Raw genomic sequence first — 22,734 nt, 5'->3', positions numbered from 1 at the left:
CAAATGATGAAACTAATGAATCAAATTATGAAATTGTCATTTTTATGATTTCACAAACATGAATAGTTAGCGTAGTTGGGTGAAGTTACTAGAAGATATGGTTTGGGTTTTCTTCACTGTTTTCTTTTGCATGTGTATAATAGTGACAGTGGTGACATATTGGGAATGGAAAGTAGAAGGAACAATTTCCCTCTTCTGTTGAAGGTGGCATACCTCATGTTTTAAAAATATGTCCTTAATACTGGTTTTGAGCAGATTTCGTGTGACATTGGAAGACCTAATCTTATTTTTATCCCAGTGGGTCCCATGTTCTGGTTTCAGTTATCTAAATTCTTTGTCGAAGTATATTCTTCCTAAGCTGTTTGTTTTATTACAAAAGTAACCCAGTAACAACATATAGCTTGCTAAAACAAATTCTCTTTTGTAAATTCTCAAGGGTGATGTGCAAAATTTTAGTTAAATTTTGAGATGCTGGGAAATTCACCTCCAAATATTTTATAGAAAAATTTGAAAAATACCTTTGGAGTTCTTGAGCAAAATTGTGAATAATCTTAAAGGATTATTACAAAGAAGAAAAGAATAAATCAAAGACAGTCCTTTTTATATTATGTTCATTTACTCTAGTCCATTTTCAGTTCTAATTACTGTCATGTGCTAAAATGAACCATGGATTAATAGGTGGACTAGCTTCATTAAAATGATAAAGTGGCTACTAACACCCTTTTCATTAAATGATTTCCTTCAGGGTTGACTGATGGGTGCCCTTGACATATTATTAGAGTTAGAGGAAGGCTTCTATTACTGTCCATCTGACTTGCACCTTTCCTAGGGAACTAGATATTGGACTTGTATTGATAAAGATTCAGAACCTCTTAAATGACATACTGGGGTTCTATGTCTTAGGTAACTAAGACCGTTTACTTGGTGAAGAGTGAGAGTTAGGATTGGACCTGGCATGAGTGTCAGGTGCAAATAGCAATGAAGGACAGGCTGGGTGTGAATGGATAGGTGTGGTTGGAGCTAAAATTTCACAAGGTTGATAACCTCTCTTACCTGGAAGGGCCCTCAGGGAGGAGTTTTCCAGTATCCAACTAAGGTGAGTGGTGGTATTCATCCTGTCAATATCAGCCAGATAGGTATTCTTATCTTATGATGAGTAGTTATTATTTCAGAATGTTCTTTGGTAAAGTAGAAAGTATTATGGAGGTAGTTTTGAGGTGTTTGTAGATCCTTTAGCTGTATTGACTTTTTGCTGGGATAAGGTAAGAGTTAAGGAGAGGGGGACTTCCCTGGCGTTCCAGTGGTTAAGACTTCACCCTCCAGTGCAGGGGGTGTGGGTTCAATCCCTGGTCGGGGAACTAAGATCCCACATGCCTCACGGCCAAAAAACCAAAACATAAAAAAACACAGAAGCAGTATCGTAAGAAATTCAATAAACACTTTAAAAATGGTCCACATCAAAAAAAAAAAAAAAAAAAAAAAGAGTCAATGGCGGTAAACTTGATACAGGAAGAGATCACCTGGCTGGTGCACTAAGTGTTGAAGTCTCTTTATTGCTCCAGCATCTCAATAAATTGACAAATAAGACACTGGAATAGTGACAGAGGAAAAATATTAACTTTATTACACAGAAAGGCTAGATTGGGAATGTTGCTTAGTAATAGAGTTAAATAGGCTTGTTAACTCAAACGCTGGAGTTTGGCCAGGGGACCCAGTCGTCATCTACTAGGCTGGACCAGCAGTGTCCTGCAAATGTAGAAGTAGATGCTTGCTCCTTGTGGGCAGTTTGTCCTGAAGCGGAAAAAAGATAGAGATGAACTGAACATGTTCAGCTTATTACATACAAACTAATCAGTGTAGAGACCAGAAGTTAGATCAGTTGAACTCCTTCCAGAAGAAGGAAGCAGTGGTAGAGAAGAAGCATTTGCCGTCTATGTCTGTATGTATTTTCTTGATTTATCCATTTTAGACCATCCCAGGGGTCCCCAACCCCCGGGCCGCACAGCAGGAGGTGAGCAGCACGTGAGTGAAGCTTTATCTGCCACTTACTATCACTCCCCATCGCTCGTATTACCACCTGAACCTCCCTCCCCTGCATCTGTGGGAAAATTGTCTTCCACGAAACCGGTCCCTGGTGCCAAAAAGGTTGCGGACCGCTGATCTCTGCTATTTCCTTGCTATGGAAAGATGAGGATTTAGCTCACTATCCTTTTCTATCTCCTATGCCCTCATTGTGTCAAAATAATTCTGTTATAATTTTGATTAAATAAGTATTCAGTATTTACGTTTTATAATTACCTACCTTTCTTTTCCCTCTGGAATTTTGTTTTTATTGGAATGAATAAATGTCTTTTTGTCCTCATTTAGTTTACTTAGTTTTTATATCTTCTTAGTGATGGAGTCCACAGCTTTCCCCCAGTTGCTTTAGTATACCTATATGTATTTACTTAGTCGAATTTATTTTCTTTAAGTAGACAGCAGTCTGGACTTACTGTATATAACTACTCTTGCATTAATTGTCATCTTAGTATCTTATCTTCACCCTTATTCTTAATGTTTTCCTCACCTTGCTGTTCTATTAGATGTCCTATTACCTAGATGTCATGTGTTCTTTCTCTTGATGTATTCTCATGTTTTGTAGAGCACAGATTGTAATAGCTTCCTGATAAAGAATATATGGGAGGTACATCTTTTGAGAACTTGCATGTCTGAAAATGTCTCTGTTCTACCCTCACACTTAATTCATAGTCTGAATCCTGAGTACAGTATTCTAGGTTTGAAATAAGTATTCTTAAATAATTAAGATGTTTGTTGCCTTTTTTATCCTTAATCCTCTGTATGAAATCTGATTCTCACTAGAAGTCTAGAATATTTTTTTATACCTACGATTATGAAATTTTATGATGATTTGCCTTGGTACAAGTCTGCTTTTGTCATTTGTATTGGACATATGAGTGAGTCCTTTTAGTCTGGAAGTCCATATCCTTTCATCTTGGAACATTTTATAGAATTATTTCTTTTAATTCCTGCATTTTCACTGTATAAACTTTCACATCCCCACATTTTCTGGAGTGTGCTTCTGCTGTCAGCTGTGCATGGCATACCCCAAAGACCCTATGGTTTACTCCCTGCAGTGAACTCCAGTCTTTTGCTATTGTGGGAGAGTGGGCAGGGGCAGGCTGTGCAGAAATGAGGAGGTGATCTGAGTGGTTAACTACTTCTTAAGTAGACTTTCAAGAATCGTGGTGGTTTTAAGACCAACCTCGCCCTCACTGCCAGACATATGTGAGCTTATTGGGAGTTTTGTAGTGATTATCATATTGCTTTTCTGCTTTCCCCACTATTGGCTTTGGATTCAGCTTTCTGGCGTCTAAGTAACATGCCATTGTATGTTCTAGAAATCTATGTGCCTCTTTAATGCATTATAAGATCTGGTAGTAGAACAGAAATCAAAGATAATTTTATATAACACTATTGTTATTGCAGATAGTGAAATATCATTTTTGTTCATCAATATTCACCATGTTTATTAGATATAAACATGGTGAATATTGATGAACAAAAATGATATTTCACTATCTGCAATAACAATAGTGTTATATAAAATTATCTTTGATTTCTGTTGTTTACAGAGTCACACATACTGCTAAACTACTGTGATTTTCTGTTTAATAAGTGAAAGAAAAGCTAAAGTTCATTTAGAGAATAGTAAGAAAATTAAAATGTACTCTTTTGTTTTTCTTATCCATTTTCCTGGAATCCCTCATTTCCACCTGTGGACCAATTTAGAACTCTTGAATTAAGTAGAACATGGTGGTATATGAGACCATAATCATAGTTTCCTTTATTTGTCCATTTTTCAAAGAGGCCTCTTTACAGTGAATAACTCTGATCAGCCTTTTCATTCATTCAACAAATATTTACTAGGTATCAACTGACTGTAAGACACTGGGCACCAGGCCTATGTTAGTTAAACAAGCTTCTGTCTTCATGGAGTTTACATTTCTAGTGGAATATATAATTGGTTATAGTGTTACCTAGATTAAAATAAGATGGCTTGTATATATCACCACCCCTGGAAAAACTAACTGAAATTGCATATCTTTCTGATAATATCATTACTTTACTTGAAACAGGACTTGGAAGTTTTTATTACAAAAATAATATTTATTTTTAAAAAGATATAAGAAGACTGATAGAAAAAAAGAACAGTACCCATTATTGCACTGATCAGAAATAACCACTGTAAACACCTTGGTGTATATTTTATCTCTTTTCTATATACATGTGTATAATTAAATATGTATATTATATTTAAATGTGCCTAATTTGTTTATAAAAATTGAATTTATTATAAAAACATGTACAGTTTTTATTTGTCAAGTGTTTACTTCAATTTAATGGCTATATAATACTCAATTTTACGAAAACACCATAATTTATAACTTTAGGTTTTCTGTATTTCACTATTAAAAAAAAAATTCTTGTGCTAATTTCTTGTAGCTAAATCTTACCAAACACCTTTAGTTAATTATTCCAGTAGTCTTTATGAATAATTTTAAATATATGGAAAATTTGAAAGAATTTTACAGTGAACACCCGTATACCCACTACATAGATTGTATAATTAACATTGTAGGATGTTGACTTTACTATGTTATCTATCCAATTATCCATCCCTCTTACATTTTTTGGTAAATATTTAGAAGCTGAGTCATATAATTTTCAGGCAAATTTTATAAAATTTTTTCATTTATGCTAACTAGCCCTCCAAGAAGATTTTTAGTACTAATTTACACTCTTACCAGTGGTGTATCAGCACACTTTGAACCCTTACCAAACTGAATTTTATTGTCTTAATGTAATTTTTTAGACAATTTTTGATATATAGGTTTTTAGTAAAGTTTCTTATTTTATCTCTAAGATGACTTTCTTTATATGTAATACTTATAAAACATTTATTTATAGTTTGCTTTGATCATCTAATTTCTACTGTAGATTTTGAAAAGAAATTATATAATTTGTTCTTTGTTGTACTTAATGTTTTTTAAGGGGAACATTGTATCTGTTCAGTAGCTATTTAAGGTACACTTGACATTTCAATCAGGAAATCACTAGTCCTTTTTTTTTTTTTTAGTTTATGCAATAAGTGTGTAAATAAGTATTAACTAGAATACTGGCTATAGCATATTCAGTCTTTTTTCTCTTTCACAGAATAAATGAGCCGATGGAGAAAAATGATACATTGGGGCAATCAGAACTAGAAGTAGAATCTCCTGAATTAAATATTCGTTCACTCACTGGACCTTTGTCTCACTTCTTGGACCTTGGTTTTATTCCTTGGACCTGTGTTCCACTCAGTCTAACACTATGACTGATAAAAAGACTCAAGAGAAATTAAGGCATGAATTTGAAGTGTTATGGAATCTAGGCACCTAGGTGGGCATATAGTATGTGAGGCAGTTGAAGCAAGGAGATAATTAGAAGGTGAAAAGGCTTACACAACACTATTTTAAATGATAGATTGCCTACATTCTATTTTAAGAGTAATTTATAAACAATTATTTAACTTTGGTATGGCTATTTAAAAAAATTATGTGGAAATCCCACTAGAAATATGTCACCTTTGTTATTTTTGGAGCATTCAGTCAAATCTCTTTGTTTACAGCTGGGCTCAAAATGCAGAGAACTCAAAGATATTCATTTCGGCCAGTGTTACAAGATCTCAGATGAAGGCATGATCGTCATAGCTAAGGGCTGTCTGAAATTACAAAGAATATACATGCAGGAAAACAAATTAGTAAGTACTTGTTACCATTCTTGTGTTTTTCATTTTGTTTCTAACTCTTGAATTCCTTATAACTTAGCTTATAAATTTTTTTCTACTTATTTTTTTGGGATGGTTTAGAGGCAGATTCTACTTAAAAGCAAGAATCTTCTCAAAACAATGATTTGTATAAATTGGTTTTATAACTGTGTGGGTGCTTATATGTGGTACTTACATGTTAAAAATTCTTCATTAGCATGTGCTAATGTGTTTTTTTCTAAACTCTGACAGTGGAAAAAATTAATTTGAAAAAATTAAATTTGGCTGCCAAATATAAGTATGTAGTTGTCGTTCCTTCTGATTCCCCTAGGGATTGTAGTAATTTTAGATAGTTAGGAATTTTTAGTATTCGGGAAGATGTATGCTTGTGAAATAGAGCCTTTCACGTAGTATGGTGTAAAATGGGACTCGGTAAATTGAGACAGATAATCTTGTTTTTAGTTGTAAAGACTACTAGTTTAGTTACATAGGTTTTATATTATATTTTAAGCACATGTGTAGGTAACTCATTTACACTTATTGTATATTATAAATATATTTAAAGCCATGTGATTTTCTCTTATTGAGATATACTTTATATATCATAAAATTCACCTTTTTAAAGTGTACAGTTCAGTGTTTGTTAGTATATTCACAAAGTTGTGCAGTCATCATCACTAATTCTAGAACAGTTTTATTATCCCAAAAAGAAACCCTGTGCCTATTAGCTGTCACTCTTCATTTCCCCTTCCTCTAGCCCATGGCAACTGGTAATCTACTTTCTGTGGACTTTTGTCTGTTCCAGACATTTCATATAAATAGAATCACACAATATGTGGTCTTCTGGGTCTGCCTTCTTTTACATACCATATTTTTTCAAAGTTCATTCCTATTGTAGGATATATCAGAGCTTCATTCCTTTTTATGGCTGAATAATATTCCAAATCCATTTAATTTTGCTTTGATAGGTATATAGTACAGGTTAACAGAAAAAGTTGTCACTGGGGAGGCATTAGTAGAGTTCTCAATGTTGAAAAATACTGTACGTTAAAATGTAGGCAAGGTGGTCCTGAATATGTATATTTACAAAGAAGATTTGCTTTTTAACTGTATCTTCAAAATAATGAGATCTTTTTGTTGCCTCTTGGAGTTAGTTTACAAAACTTGATAAATACCTCTCACATATTAATGTAAGTTTTGAAAGGTCTCTGGAAGCCTCAGCACTTAAAGTGAGACAACGCTTTTTTTTTTTTTTAAAGATTGCAGTTAGAAAAGTTGAAATACTATGAATTAAAAGTAAACACTTTTATTACCATGTAGAATTATCTTTTTCTGTGAAATTACACAGTAAAAATACTTCCTATTCCTGTTCACATTTAATACAAATTTAATAATCACTCCTGAGGCATTATGTTCTTGTGGATAGAGTAAGGTCTTCTGGGTAAGAGAGAATGAATTTTTGAATCCCAGTATCCATTTACTTGCATTGTGACCTTGGGAAAGTTACTTAAGATCTTTGAACCTCCTTTGCAAATGGGGTTATTAGTATTTGTATTTTTGCAGGTTGTGGTTTTGAGGAATAAATGATATAATGTCCTTAAATTGTCTAGTATAAACTCTGACTCATAGAAGACAATAAAAAACTAGTAGTCTTTATGAGAACTTGACCATATTTGTTGTCCATTGGTTTCCACTTTACACTCAAGATAAATTAAAAGGTGGTAATCCCAGCTTACAATTTTTATATTTCTCACATAATGGGAATATTTGTTGAGTGATTAATATTTGTTTTCTTGTTGAGCAAAACCAGAAAAACATTTTTCTTGACACATTAAAAATTTTGGTCAGTGGTTTTTCAAAAGAATTAAACCATATGTTTTGAAGGTTCTAGTTATGTTCAAATTTCTTTAATATTGTGGTCCATTAGAAAGGTGTTATATACTTAAATGCTAAGGGAATCAGTTTCCTATGTAGTGTTATTCAGTAAACATTTTGATTTCATTGCAAATTAGAAGTGATTTTGCTAAATCTTAAGTAAAGTTCAGTTCAATGAAATTCTTGCAGTTTAAGGTTTTTAGAAAGGGAAATTTAGAATAGTATGAGCTCTTTCTGTTGGACAGTTGAGCTGTTGATAACTGGTCTCCCATAGGAACTTTAGTTTGTATTTTTAGAATTTATGAAATAAGGAGAAATATTTGAATTACTTGCAAAGCTACAATTTTAAGTAGATTGGGTTTTTTCACTCTGAGATGTATTATTGTTAGTCCTTTAATGACAAATATTTTTAAAAGGGTGAGTAGAAATAATAGTCTGATTAAAGGCAAATAATATTTATATATGCATATATATAATTATACCGTATATTTAATTACAGACAGGAAATAATAAACATCATTAAATAGGACAAACACCTAATAGAAATATTCAGTACTCAGGAGAATATTGTGTCTGAAAGGATGCCAACAGAACTTTACCTGTGCAGATATTGATCATTAGCTAAATTATTTCACTAATTCTCTTATCAGTCTTCTCAAAAAGAATCTTCTCAAAATAGTATTAGAGTTTTATTGTGTAGCCTAAAAATAATCATAGCATAGTGCTTTCTTAAAGTATAAACTTTGCTGACTTTAAAACATCAAATTGGTTGTTTTTATATATGTTGACAGTATATGACTAAGTATACATTTTTTTCATATTATATCTTGGCCTTTAGATGGCAGCATTGTCTTTGTATATTTCAGTGACATAGCTTTTGTGTCCTTGATGTAACTATAAAGATAAAATGCTTGTACATGGTTTCTGCAGATATTTATGGTTTATTTTTAATTTTGTCCTTTAGATGGTTTTAGGGAAATTTTCTTTAAAAATATGAAATAATAGTTGCATCTAGAGTGTTACAAGGTGAACTTGCTATCTTACACAAAGTAGCAAGATACTTGAATATTCTTATTTGTGGCACTGTAAGTAAGGTACAGTTTAGCATAGGGAAAGGATTCCTGTATTTATCACAAGGAGTTTTATTCAGGTGGAAAGAGGACAATGATCTGACATCTTAGTACTCAAATGATTTATGGTGAGGCAAATAATTGAGGACATACATGTAAAATCTTACCCCCAAAGAGTGAGTTTTTGTTTTAGTAATTTTTGAGTGAGACAACTGCCATGCATCTACATGGATATATTTTTCATTTGCTATAAAACTGTTGTATAGACTATAAAAACAGATCTGAGGAATACAACTATAGTGAGTGTCTAGCATATTATATCCAACTGTCTGCTGTCTTTATTATTATTATTATTTTTTGAGGTACGTGGGCCTCTCACTCTTGTGGCCTCTCTTGTTGCGGAGCACAGGCTCCGGACGCGCAGGCCCAGCGGCCATGGCTCACGGGCCCAGCCGCTCCACGGCATGTGGGATCTTCCCGGACCGGGGCACGAACCTGTGTCCCCTGCATCAGCAGGCGGACTCTAACACACTGCGCCACCAGGGAAGCCCATGTCTGCTGTCTTTTAGCTATAGCATTTATATCACTTCTGTGCAGTACTGGATACAAAATTATTTTAAAGCCATGTTTAGTTTGTGTGTATAGTTATTGATGATCTAGAAACTTCATTAAGTATATTTTCTCTGCTTCCTTACTGTCCTTCCTCCAGATTCTGCTTCTCTACTTTTTGGACAGAAGCTCTTTGGTCTGCTTTTTTTAAAAACATTTTTATTGGAGTATAATTGCTTTACAATGTTGTGTTAGTTTCTGCTGTATAACAAAGTAAATCAGCTACCCGTATACTTATATCCCCATATCCCCTCCCTCTTGCGTCTCCCTCCCACCTTCCCTATCCCACCCCTCTAGGTGGTCACAAAGCACCGAGCTGATCTCCCTGTGCTATGTGGCTGCTTCCCACTAGCTATCTGTTTTACATTTGGTAGTGTATATATGTCAGTGCTACTCTCTCACTTCATCCCAGCTTACCCTTCCCTCTCCCTGTGTCCTCAAGTCCATTCCCTACATCTTGGGCAGCTTTTTATTTGGCTGTAAAATGATGGGGTCAGATAGATTATCTATATTTGTTATCCAACCTGATGTTTTAAAGTACTAGGATTTTACGATTTTGAAAATGGCTTCTATGCTAAGTTCTAGGGTCAGCATATTTGATAGAGATCTCTATGTCTTATATTTATTTGGCTTATTTTATTTTATTTTTTTTTGGCTTTTTTTTTTAACACCTTCTACTGTGTAGAGTTGAGTTATGAAACTAGTATAGATTTCTGAGTTACCCAAGAAAGTAGTAATGTATTATGAATAGATTTTAGAAAGTTTTAGGGAAATGTTAAATGTTTTCTGGTTAAAATTTGATTTCCCAATGGTTAATTATGACCTTTTACTTTTTTCAACCTCCTGGTGAAGTATTTTACAGTTCTGTGCCATCTCCCATAGTCCTTTGGCCCTTGCTGTAACATTATTTGTAACATTGTTTGTTCATTGTTTTTAATTTTATTATCCTTTGGAGGCTTACATGTATCATGTAGGACCTAAATTTACCTCTCTCTGCTTCCTTCTGGGATGAATGAGGCAAATACTGAGTGTGAGTTGAATTGAACTCAATTCATATCTTGATCCTACTGTTTCTTAATCATGTGATTCAGTTAGTTATCTTAATTTTTGTACTTTCATTTCCTTGTTTGTAGAAAAGATATAATACTACCTCAGACTTGTTCTTATGAGGATCAGACTAAATGAGATTGAGGTGAAGTACAAAATATATGGTCCCAAACGTAGGAAGTTCTTTAATAAATGTGTTTTTTTTCCTTCCTCTCCCTATCAGAGTTCACTTTCTGGAGTCTACCAGTTTGAATTGGGCTGTGTCAGTAGCTACTGTCACTTACTATGTTCTAATTTCATCTGTTAGTTACCCACAGTTTAATTCTTATTTTGCTGCTTGCTGTGATTTTGAGGTTGTTGCAGCAGCTAAGTGAATAGACTGGTAGCCGTGTTATCATCAACTAGGGTAAATAAGTAAGGTAAGCATTTGCATCAGAGCTTAAATAACAGTGACTAATTCAGCATTATATTAAGGCTTGCATTTCCTGACTCTTTTACTTCTCAACTTAGAGTTAATACATTAAGGTCCTGCTACCCCTCAACACCCCGACTACATTCTTGTTACCTTATTCCTCAGATACTCCTTGTGAAGTGAGTTTACTTTGTAATCCCAGACATAAATGATGTACATTTATGAAGAATTCCATTCTATAAGTACTCACTTCAGCCTCCAAAGTCTCCAAGGGTAGATATTCGCCTTCATTGCCCTTTCCTCTCTGAATGGATGAGGCATTTACTGACACCGAGAGTGGTAGTTTCCAATAAACAGTGATGCATGCATATGGCGTTCTAAAGAAGGTGACCTAAAGTTAATAAACTTCATCTTGTTATTGTATACTACCTTTGCTGTCATTTTTTGATATCTGAAAATATTTAATAATAGTTATCTCATTGACTGTTTATAATGTACCAGGCACTGTGTAGTTTTACATAATTAATCCTCACAACCACCATATGAGGTAGCTTACTTTTTAAAATTTTTATTTATTTATTTTTATTTTTTGGCCATGTCCTGTGGCATGTGGGATCTTAGTTCCCAACCAGGGATTGAACCCGCACCCCCTGCATTGTAAGTGCAGAGTCTTAACTTCTGGACTGCCAGGGAAGTCCCCATGAGGTAGTTTATTTTTATTCCATTTTACAGATGAAGAAATTGAGGCCTAGAAAGGTTAAGGAACAACAGATAAATGTCAGAGTCAAGAGTCTAACCCAGATCTGTTGGACTCTCAAAAGTTTGTCCTCAAGACCTTTGATGCATGGATACATCACAGGTGGAGCTAATCCATATATGCCTTTGAACCAAGCAATAATTTCCAAAAGGCATTATCCCCATTAAAACACTTAACTGTCAGGTGCTGTGAGACATCAGAGGAGGAAATTAGCTATTAGCATGAGCAGAAGATCCTTTTGCTAGGATGATAACTGATTTTAGGGGAAGCTGCTAGTACCAATGGAGATACACAAATCTTTTCTAGGAAAATTAGTAAAATTACCAAAGAGGAAAACTGTCTTCAGGATAGTGTTTAATGTTGGTTTTAATCCTGTATAAATGTGAACATAATGAACTTTTGTAGAATTGCACTCATTATGCAAAAGTTTTTACTTGGCAAAAACATAATATTGTGTTTTTTGTGATACTTGGATTCAGAAGCTAAATACCATTTCATTTTTGTTCGATAGATTTAATAGAAATTTTAATGGATTAATGAACTGGTAACTTTCTACTCTGTTCCTTAACACTGTTTCAGATGTTGTTTCAGTGGAGTTAACATTTGAATGCCTACTGTGTGCCAGGCACTATGAGAAGTGTTAAGGAATTTAAAAAGAGTTATATTGCCAAAGAAAGAATATCCTTTTCTAGTGGTAAGCGCTATGGAAATGCCAATCGCAAAATAGTTACTTGTGTGAGAGATTAGGGAGGAATCAGGAAATCCTATAAATAGTAGGTGACATTTATAACTGGATCTTGAATGATATATAGTGATATAGCAATTGTGCTGCAAGCAAACATTTTTTTGAGGAAAGTGATATCATTAACAAAGACAAGGCATCAGGAAGATATGTGGAATGTTTAATAAGTGGTGGATGTTAAGATGTAAGATTAGGATTATATAAGGCTGCTGGGGGAAGTGTTCATAATTGGGTCTCTAAAGGAAGGTGGGGACCAGGTTGTTAAGTTTCTTGAGTGTCATGCTAAGAAATTTATATTTCTCTTGGTAATTGGGATTATACTTGGGATTTCAAATGTGAAAGGTGATCAGATTTTTCGGTCTTGTATTTTTGTTTTAATTTTAGGAAATTAAAAAAATTTGGAATACTGAAAAGAGTAATAACATATATATGCCCATCACCTAGACATTGACCGTTGTTAACATTTTGTTAAATTTGTTTCTTCTTCTTGAATTAATAAAGCAAATAATCTTTAATTCTCTTGTCTTGCATCCCATGTTATTCCACTACCTCTTTCTAGAGGCAACTACTGTGATGATCTAAAATGCTTAAAAAAAACAACTGCTTTAACAGACATAATGGGTACCATGAACAACAATATAATATTGTTCAGTATGTGGTCCCAAATAGTTTATATTTGATATTATATGGTTAAAATCTGGTCTCACAAAGTATTTCAATCTACAGTTTGCATTTTTACTTTTAAGTTGTTTTTGATATCTAGCCGTAATGAATATGTAATTCATTTTTTTAAACTTTTAGTATCCTATATATGTATATATCTCCTGTTTATCCATTTTATATTGAGGGACACTTATATTGCTTCCGTTGTTTTGCTGTTATAGCCAGTGTTGCAATAAAATCTTTGTGCAAGTCTCTGGGCTTATCTATGAGAATTTCTCTAGGATCTATTCTAGAAATGTAATTAAAGGGAGCAAGGATGGGTACTTTTTGAAATTTTTGCTAGATAATGTCAAATTGCTCTCCATAAATAACTGTAATTATAGTTTACAGCTGTATCTTGCTGATGGATTGTCAACTCTTTTGGGGGTGAAGAGTATCTAGTTATCTTTTTATCCCATCCACCCACATGTTGGCACATAATAGTCATTCAATAAATGTTGGTTTAGTGACAAATGGCTTACTGCTGAATTAAACATACTTTTAAAAACATATTTTTTCCAGTATTTTAGGAACATGCTTTAAAAAGAAGGTGGATTTAAGCATATAAATAAAAGCTCGAAAAATAGGTTAAAGATGCAGAGTCAGTGGTTTTCTGACTTTTCAAATAAGTAAGTTTCTTTGATCTAGTTACTATATTAATGATGCCATTCTTCATGTATCAAATTTATCTAGCCAGAGTCATTAATGTTCTCAAGGAGTATTTTCTGGGACAATATTTTTTTTTAACAATATGGAGTTCTGATCAACTAGAGTATAATTTCTATTCTTGTCTGAATTACATTGACTTGTACATTCGTACGATTAATAAAATTGGTTTTATTTTGTTCAGTGATATTTGAAAGATCCACTTGACAAAAAAGTTAAAATGTTATTTGGCAGATTTTTCAGTCTAAACAATAAATACATTTTTATTCGTTATATATTCTTTGTTAGAGCTTACTGTCTCTCTTTTTAATCTGTTTTTCTATTTTTCTCCTGTGGGTATCTTTTTTATCTATCAGGTATCTGGATAAGAACATGACTGAATTGTATTCCATCATTTGTGAAAGGCATAGAAAACCATAAAGAATGAGTATGTGTGTGTGTATGTATATTTTTCTTCCCCTGTGAACCAGTTTGGTAGAGGGCAAGCAGTGACTTTGATAATATCCAAATAATTTTTCTTTGGAATGCATTATTTTTTTACCCAGCATATTTATTTAACATTATATTAATTTAGTAATACTAAAATTAGTTCACAAATTTTGGGAGCCCATCAACTGATGGTAGGAGTTGCTCAGATGCAAACAGGATTGCAGGAGGAAGCTAGCCTAGTATTAAAAACTCTGATACAGATATTCCAGTGTTGATAATGCAGAATTTATTATAACTAAAAATAGGTGACTCTAAATAGTATTTACATATTCTTAAAAAATTTTTTTCTGGATCAAATTTTAGATTACTAAAAATATCCAATTTGTTTTGGGTTTAAAATTTATAGTTGGTAGGTTATTCCTAGTGTTGCAGTTCTTTTGCTGGTGTTATTTTCCACTTATATAGTCTGTAGTTTAGATCCTTTTTTTAAAATAAATTTATTTATTTTTATTTATTTATTATTTTTGGCTGTATTGGGTCTTCATTGCTGTGCGCGGGCTTTCTCTAGTTGTGGCGAGCAGGGGCTACTCTTTGTGGCGGTACACGGGCTTATCACTCTGGTGGCTTCTCTTGTTGCAGAGCACGGGTTCTAGAGTGCACGGGCTTCAGTAGATGTGGTGCGTGGGCTCAGTAGTTGTGGCTCGTGGGCTCTAGAGTGCAGGCTCAGTAGTTGTGGCTCACGGGCTTAGTTGCTTTGCAGCATGTGGGATCTTCCCAGACCAGGGCTGGAACCTGTGTCCCACTCCATTGGCAGGCGGATTCTTAACCACTGTGCCACCAGGGAAGCCCCTAGATCCTTTTATGAAAATGTAATTTTTGTTTGCTTCTTTTAAGAGTGCATATTAAAAAAATCACAAAGTTTTGGAGCAAATCAAATTATCTTTCAGATATAAACATGAAAGTGCTGTCTCAGTCTCTGTGCTCAAGTGTTGATAACAGTTGATAGTGGGTTGAGATAAAGAGCCAAGTCATTAGACTTAGCAAATTGAAACTTTATGAGGTTAGATGGCAGTGGAATGCTGGGAGTACATTAAGCGTGTCATTTATGAGCACACTGCCTTTCTAGACCATCAGTCAACAAGTGAGATGCATTGCTTGGATCTAGGGAGAAGTTTTGGCTTATATTTTTCTTCATCTACCTATCACAGAGGTGTTAGAGTCTTAGGATATCCAAGACTTAATCCCATTTAATGTTTTAGTGATTAGGCTTAAGGGGAGAAGAATTTCTCTTTTTCTTTTTCTCTCTTTTTTTAAGATGTGCCTTTCTGAATATCTTTTACAAACTATAGTTGAATCTGGTTACGAGTTGATAAGATGCTTCTTTTTCAAGCATTTTCTTGTCATTATTATTAGAAAGATACATTGTCATGAAAGTGCATCTAGGCATCCTGTGTGGTGACTACTGTTCCTATTCCTGCTACAGATTTTGCTTATTCATATTACCTATATAGTCTTTCTTCAAGTTCTTATTAAAGGTCTAAAGACGAAGTTGCTCAGATGAGAGTGTTAGGGTAAAATCTTTCCCTTGGACTGTACCTTCTGGTTTTTAGTAGCTGATAATTTGAGGCCAGATGAAATCTGTACTTTTTTGATATTATTTTTTTTAACCCTCCTATTGCTTCTTATTTTGTGTAGCCATATAAAATTTAGATTGTAGAAAAGAGCAATACAGTATTTTTCTTTAATGGGTCCTCTACTTCACTATTTTTGGTTTCTAAAATATGATAGAAATGAGTTATGGAGAGTTCTTGGAGGTAGAAAATTTGTAGTGTCTATTGCCAGGTTTTTATTGACTATTTTTGATTTAAGTATAAAATCTAGGTATTTATCATTCAGTATAATACGATACATAAATGAATATATTGAGAATTTGTAATCCAAAGAAAAATAGTTATATATCAGAGTCCTTCTAATTGAACTGTATCTGCATGATTATTCTTATCTTTTATTTTCCTCTTATTGAATATATATCTTTGAGAAAATAAAGAGGAAGGTATATATTTATATTCTTTGTTGTTTAAATGCCTACATGAATGCCTACAGATTATAAAATTATCAATATTTTCATCATTTAATGCTAGCTTTTTGTTTTAACTCCTCTGAGAACATGGTAGAATTAGGTGGAGCTGTGATTTATAGATTCTCTGAATGGGAATAAAGATATAATTCCATATCTATTTACTAGGTTAATGTTAACTTTAAATATTTGAAGATACTTACGAGTAGTTTGATATTTCATATATTTTAAGTTATTGCAGGACGCAATTTTATGCACATACACACATATATGTATGTACTCCTCTTCACTGATATATTAATAAGTTTTTTTCATCATGCATAAATGTAGTCAGTTCCATTGTATAATCTATTATACATTTTATAAACTACAATTGTTATCAGCTTATGAGTAAAGAACTTAACGGAAAACAGTGTGAAAGATGATGGTATATTGTATTCCACTGAATTCAGTCATGACCTAAGACATTTCTAAAGATCGACATTTTGTTTTTTCACATCCACAACACAGATATACTCTTGCTAAAATACTGTTTTTTTTTTTTATCATTTCAAGAATCTGTAGTGGCTAACTACAAAGATTTCTCCAGTTATTTTTCTCTGTTCTCATTGCATTCTTAACTTGTCCACTTAGTCTTCATTTTCTCTTGTCATCTTGCTTTCTTCCAGTATGTGTTCAAGCTGAGGTAAATATTATTTTTTTGGTCAAATATTCTTTAAGAATTCTTCCACATTTATTACTTTCCAATATTCTATCAGCTTCCTTTATTTTTTCTTATTAATCCATTGATAATTTGTTGTAGGTTTCAAGGCTTCAGTTTAGTCATGTAAGCTCCTTGAAAATGGGGATGAGATTGTCTTTTTTGTAAACTTGTAGTTAGTAACTGAATATTTGTCAATGTTTTGACTAAATGGTTAAAAATCAATCTTTTTTACATAAAAATTATAAATTTTCTGAAAAGGACTGTTAAATAAGATGAACCATTCTATTCTCAAATCCTTTTGGTTTTGTCCTGGGAAAAATTATTTTTGTGCCAAAAAGAAAGCTATTAAAAATTAATATTTTTAATGAGGCACATGTCAGTAACTTTAAGTATGATTATTTATACTTTTGATATGTACATACAATATAGCTTTTAGTATACAAGTTTCAATTTTTATTAACGGCATTGGTGAAATACGTTTCATTCTATAGCAGTGTGAAGTGATTCTTCACTAGTGTTCTTACCAGAAGAATGGCAGTCATAGTTTGAGGAAGTAAAATCCCAAATAAGTATGTCCTCTTCAAGAATTAAGTAGTTTTTAAGAAATGATTTTTTTAAAGTGAATGTTAAGGGCTTCCCTGGTGGCTCAGTGGTTAAGAATCCGCTGCCAGTGCAGTGGACATGGGTTCGAGCCCTGGTGCAGGAAGATCCCACATGCTGCGGAGCGACTAAGCCCGTGGGCCACAGCTACTGAGCCCGCGCTGTAGCGCCCACGTGCCACAACTACTAAAGCCCACACACCTAGAGCCCGTGCTCCGCAACAGGAGAAGCCACAGCAATGAGAAGTCCCCGCTTGCTGCAACTAGAAAAAAAGCCCATGCGCAGCAATGAAGACCCAACGCAGCCAAAACAAACAAAAAAAGAGTGAATGTTGAAGCTTGTGGCTTTAAAGTTCTTTTTATTGCAGATTACCTGTTAGATATTTTCATTTCTTGGTTTACATTCCATTGAGGATATTTGAATTGTTTCAGTGCTTCTACCAGTGCATTTTCCTTCTTTTGCTTTCAGAAAACCCTAACAAAAATCTCTTAAGCTTGCTAAGAATTGTGGTCCTTTTTCTTTTGTCATATTCCATCACTTGATTCTTAAAAAGGTGAAAGTTAACAAATTGCCTCTATGTTTGAGTTTGTTTAGAAGAGCTTGCTTTTATTGTTGCAGTTAGAAAGAGATAAATTAAATATATTTGATACATATCTTGATTGCTTGATACCCAGAAAATGCATCAAGCATATCTGGCAGTAAATGTAGTTAGAACATTGACATTGCTTGCTTTGAGCGTGATATAACACGCAGAAATTACACTGACAATACTTTATATAAAATTCTTAGTTTTAAATATCATAAATTGGTTCCATTTATTTTATTATCTTTTTGTTCTTTAATATGTCCTAATGGTTTTGTAGAATCAAAAATTAGGAAAAGAATACCCCAAAGGAAGCATAACTAGGTATCTTAGTAGAATAATGCAGTTTATTTCTTCATTTTCTTGGAGAATTAAGTGGCATTTGGAAAATTTAAGGAAAAAAATGGGCGAGTATTGGGTCAGCCTACTGAATTGTTTAACCTTGGATTAAGTTTTGTTTTTTCAATCTAGAAGTGCTTTTTCTAGTATACCTAGATGATTTTCTTCTGTACAGTCAGTCCAAGTGTGTATGTAGGCATCATCTGTTTTCATATATTAAAGTCTATTTAAAACAATCACATGTTTATAATATACTTTATATTATGATACTTTTAGATTACAGAGTCAAGACAGGCTTTTTTTTTTTTAAAAGAGTATAATGGTGCTGATTACTGATCAGTCTTAGAATAGGAGGTATTTCACATATAGTCTTTTTCATAGGGGTTAATCATTATCAGTCTAGTGTAGGGATTTCCCCAGTGTCACAGGTTAATTCTCAGATGTGAGAGCCTTTCTCCTTTCTCTCCATCAAGGCATATCTTTCTTTAGCTGTTGTAGAAACTAACTTCTCCAGACATTAGAGTTAACTTGTGATCACCTTAATGCTTCCCTCTCACCTTTGAGATTCTGTATTTGTCGATGTCTAAAGTTAGTTATTTGTTTTTATGCATTATAGTATTAAAGGTGCATTAAACTTGCATGGCTATATTATTGCTCATGTACTTCCTTCCTCTGACCCTCCTTTCTTAAAAAAAAAAAATAGTAACTTAGCCTTGAAAGTGATCTTAGAAGGCCTCTAAACGTGCTTCCTACAAATCCTTTTATTGCATGCCTGATAATGAGCTCTCCACCAGTGTGTGTGTGTGTGTGTGTGTGTGTGTGTGTGTGTATGTGTGTGTGTGTGTGTGTGTGTGTAGAAGGTTATTTATTAATGAATATACAAGAACTCATGCAATATTCTAATGACAATTGAAAAATTATTAGTAAAATGGTGTCAAAATGATATTTGGCCAAATTTAAAAAATTTTAACATTTTAAAGTGATTGTTACTAATGCCTTTTTTAAAAAAAGGCTTACATATACTCACCACATTTTTTAAAGAGGACTAGAGGAACTTATTTTCAGTACTGGTTAGTACCAAATTAGTGTGAGAATCTATAATTTAACAATTGAAATGGTTGCCTCTTCTGAATAGGTGCATTGTTTTAGGGGACCTTTCCATTTTAGATGGTGTATGGCACTAAGTAGTGGTCCTCGTAAAACTTTTGTCTTTCATTTACAATTAACATGCTCTTTGACAGCTGTCCTTTAATAATCTCACACCATGGGTTTGAAACTTTTTCCTTAAAGCTTTATAGTTGAATTACAATACATTGTGTCCTTTGTTTTCTCCTGGAAAAGGATTTAAACAACCTTTCTATTGCACTTGTTGAATATGTATTTCATAGTAACCACCATGAAGTTTGCAGCATTTAAGAAGATGAAGAAGCAGAGATAAAAGATACACATTCAAGAAGGCTCGGTTTCACAGTTGGTGCATAATCCTTTCTGCTGTCATTGGTACCCTAACCCTGTACCTACCAGAACAAAAGAAACTGAATTAGAAATTGTGGGAGCTGGGGAGCATTCAGTTGGCAGCCCATCGCATGGCCCATAGGCGTTGTCAGGTCTCAGTTTGATGCCCTTTATTCTTTCTGACAGATGTGAGGTAGGGTCTATGAGGGGGAAGTCATTACTAGAGAGAGGGCAGTGTCAGATCAAAAGTAACCAGTGATCAAACAAGGTAAAGGGCTGTGGAAAATAGGCTCTCTTTCTGGCCTCAACACCTGCCTGATCACTGAAGGGAATAGTCCTTATGTGTCAGGGCAAGTTGATTTTCTTTGATGTACAGTGAATTAGAAGTCAGAATGGAAGCTTAACTGGAGTACAGATTTTTACATCCTAGTTCTTGAGCAGTTTGGGTGTTTAAATTTTTTACTTTAATTATCTAGAGGTTATAGAGTCATTCTCTGTTGAAAAAAATATAAAGACTTAACCATACTAACTTTGTTATCAATATATATTTAGGGATAGTACTAATGAACAAGCAAGTTTCAATACAGTATACTACAGGCTTGGAAGTCACCAAACTCTTTCTTTCAAGCATCTTAACTATAACTAATCAGAACATTTATATAATTACAATGGTGGGTAACAAAGTGGATAGTGCTAAGCTTGACACATAGTAGGACCCTTCAATGGTAAAATTTTGGAAGTAACCTCACTAATTTCAAAAAATTTGAATTAACTCTTAACCCCTAAGTGGGAAAATTATTGTTATTATATTATTATTATAAATGATTATTGTATTACCTCTTAAGGTAATCCTTTCTAAGTCAGCTGAAAGAAAATTTGAGACAATCTCATTGGGGTTTTGTATGTGTGGTTCTTTTCTCTGCCCTTTCATCTTTAGAGGTATGTGACCAAAGTCTAGAACAAGGATGGTATTTTTATCTTTCATTAGCTTTCTGTGTGGATAAATTGACAATTGAGGCATATTTCTAAAAATTTTAATTATGATGTTTTCCTTTACATTAAGAACAAAGATTTGACTGCTACTAGATTTCAGTGTCTCAACTTTTGGTATTTTAAATACTGCCGAATTTCATTCAGGCTCATGGTTAACAGTCGTTTGCCCTCACATAAGAATTGATTTGAAAATACTGATTTTCCAGTAAGACGAATAAAGAATCTTAGTGGGGCAGCCTTTTAAAAGTGATTTTTAATCTCATAACTTGTTCATTTTTGCCAAAAGTCTCATATTTGTTTATTTTTGATAATTAAGTAACGCAAGACTTCCTTTATACGTTTAGATATATAAAAGAATATAAAACAATATATATTACGTTGTATTACCTTTACATTAAATTAATATTTGGCTTCTAGACTACTGTTAGCTATAAATACATTTTATGTTTGAGCAATTTCAGAATAATATATTTGAGCATACCTATAAATAGTGATATTTCTGATTTGGCTTTTAGATAAACTTATTACATAAAGCGTTCAGGGTCTCCTTTTTAAGTAGTTTGACTTAGGAATTCTAATGTTGGCATTGAGTCAGGTGACCTAATTTTTTATTTGATTAATTTTATTTGGAATAAAATGTTTTGTAAATTAAGATTCTATATCTATTTTTGAAGCTTTTTAAAATTTAAGAAATCTTAATACAGATTCAATATACAATCTAAATACAGTTAGACTCTTTTTTTTGTTTCTGATCATTTTTGTTCACGTTTGCCCCGAACTGCCTTTGAAGGACTGAAAATTGAAACCAGTATGATAATATTCCTCTGATTTAAGGAGAATGATTTTGGTTTGGCTCTTGGTTGTCTGAGGGCATTCCTCCAGTCTGTCCTTCAGTCTGGATATTTGAAAAAAGGAGTTTACTGATATTTTAATATTAATGTTAGGAAGAAACATTTGTGAAAGGTAAATTTTTAAAGTAAATGTCAATTTTTCAAAATGGACCTCACCATCATAAAATTTTACTAGTCATAATCTTTGGTTCATGGCATACTATCCTATTTGGTCCATGCATGATCTTATTGTCTTATGAAAGTCAGTTTATCTAAAAATTATTTAACGTTCACTCAAGAACCTCCTATCTAAACCAAGAATTAAGAGTATTTCCAGTAACTTTCATCTACCTGTGTGTTCTTCTCTCATCTCTGACTCCCTTTCAGAGGTAATTAGAAGTAACCACTATCCTAAATTTTATGTTTACCATTTTCCCCAGTTTGTTACCTATGTATATTTGCCTAAACAATAAATTGTTAATTTTTACTTGTTTTTAATCAAATAAATTTTTAAAGAGGTCATTGATGAACTGTAAATATAGTGCTTTAGCAGGTATTTTAACATATTAGTTAAGAGTGGTATAATTTAGTAAATTAATGTAAGGAAAGTATGTTGCTGATCTTAAACTTGATACTATTTAAATCTAACTTTTAAGATATTCTCTGTTGCATTTTCATGTTCTTTTTAGATCTTTCGATTGCAGGTACAATAACTACATGTTGGTCCCTTGCATTTTGCACCTTCCATTTATAAATTGTATTCATAAATATGTGAAATGAGGTCTTTTCTTTCTTAGTTTTGGTTTGCTGCAGTTGTAGCAATTGCTGTGAATTGATTTACAGGTTAGAAAAGTTAACTCTTTTAGGTGGTAAGGGTAGCTGGTCAGGAATATCTGACTAATCACTTGTTTGGTATGGAGGTAAGTGAATTTTAACCTTACCAAGTGAACTTTTTGTTTTACTTATCAGCTTGGAGTATCACTAGTAATTTAATAAATCCAACCATTGTCATCTTTCAAAAGGATAAGATGATCGTACT

The 22,734-nt window shown here is 33.3% G+C and overlaps 1 protein-coding gene across 4 annotated transcripts in view; it reads left to right on the top strand.

Annotated features, from left to right (window-relative positions):
- Positions 1-22,734, top strand: part of FBXL17 (F-box and leucine rich repeat protein 17) — a 479,571-nt gene that overhangs the window by 28,122 nt on the left and 428,715 nt on the right. For all 4 annotated transcript variants that reach the window (XM_079916975.1, XM_079916976.1, XM_079916974.1 and 1 more), the window contains one exon: positions 5,669-5,800. In XM_079916975.1, coding sequence (XP_079773101.1) covers positions 5,669-5,800 — 132 coding nt within the window. The remainder of the gene's footprint in view (positions 1-5,668; positions 5,801-22,734) is intronic.

This window comes from Stenella coeruleoalba, assembly GCF_951394435.1.
Source record: "Stenella coeruleoalba genome assembly, chromosome: 3".
Taxonomy (NCBI): Eukaryota; Metazoa; Chordata; class Mammalia; order Artiodactyla; family Delphinidae; genus Stenella; species Stenella coeruleoalba.
This window is presented reverse-complemented; position numbering and strand designations above follow the sequence as displayed.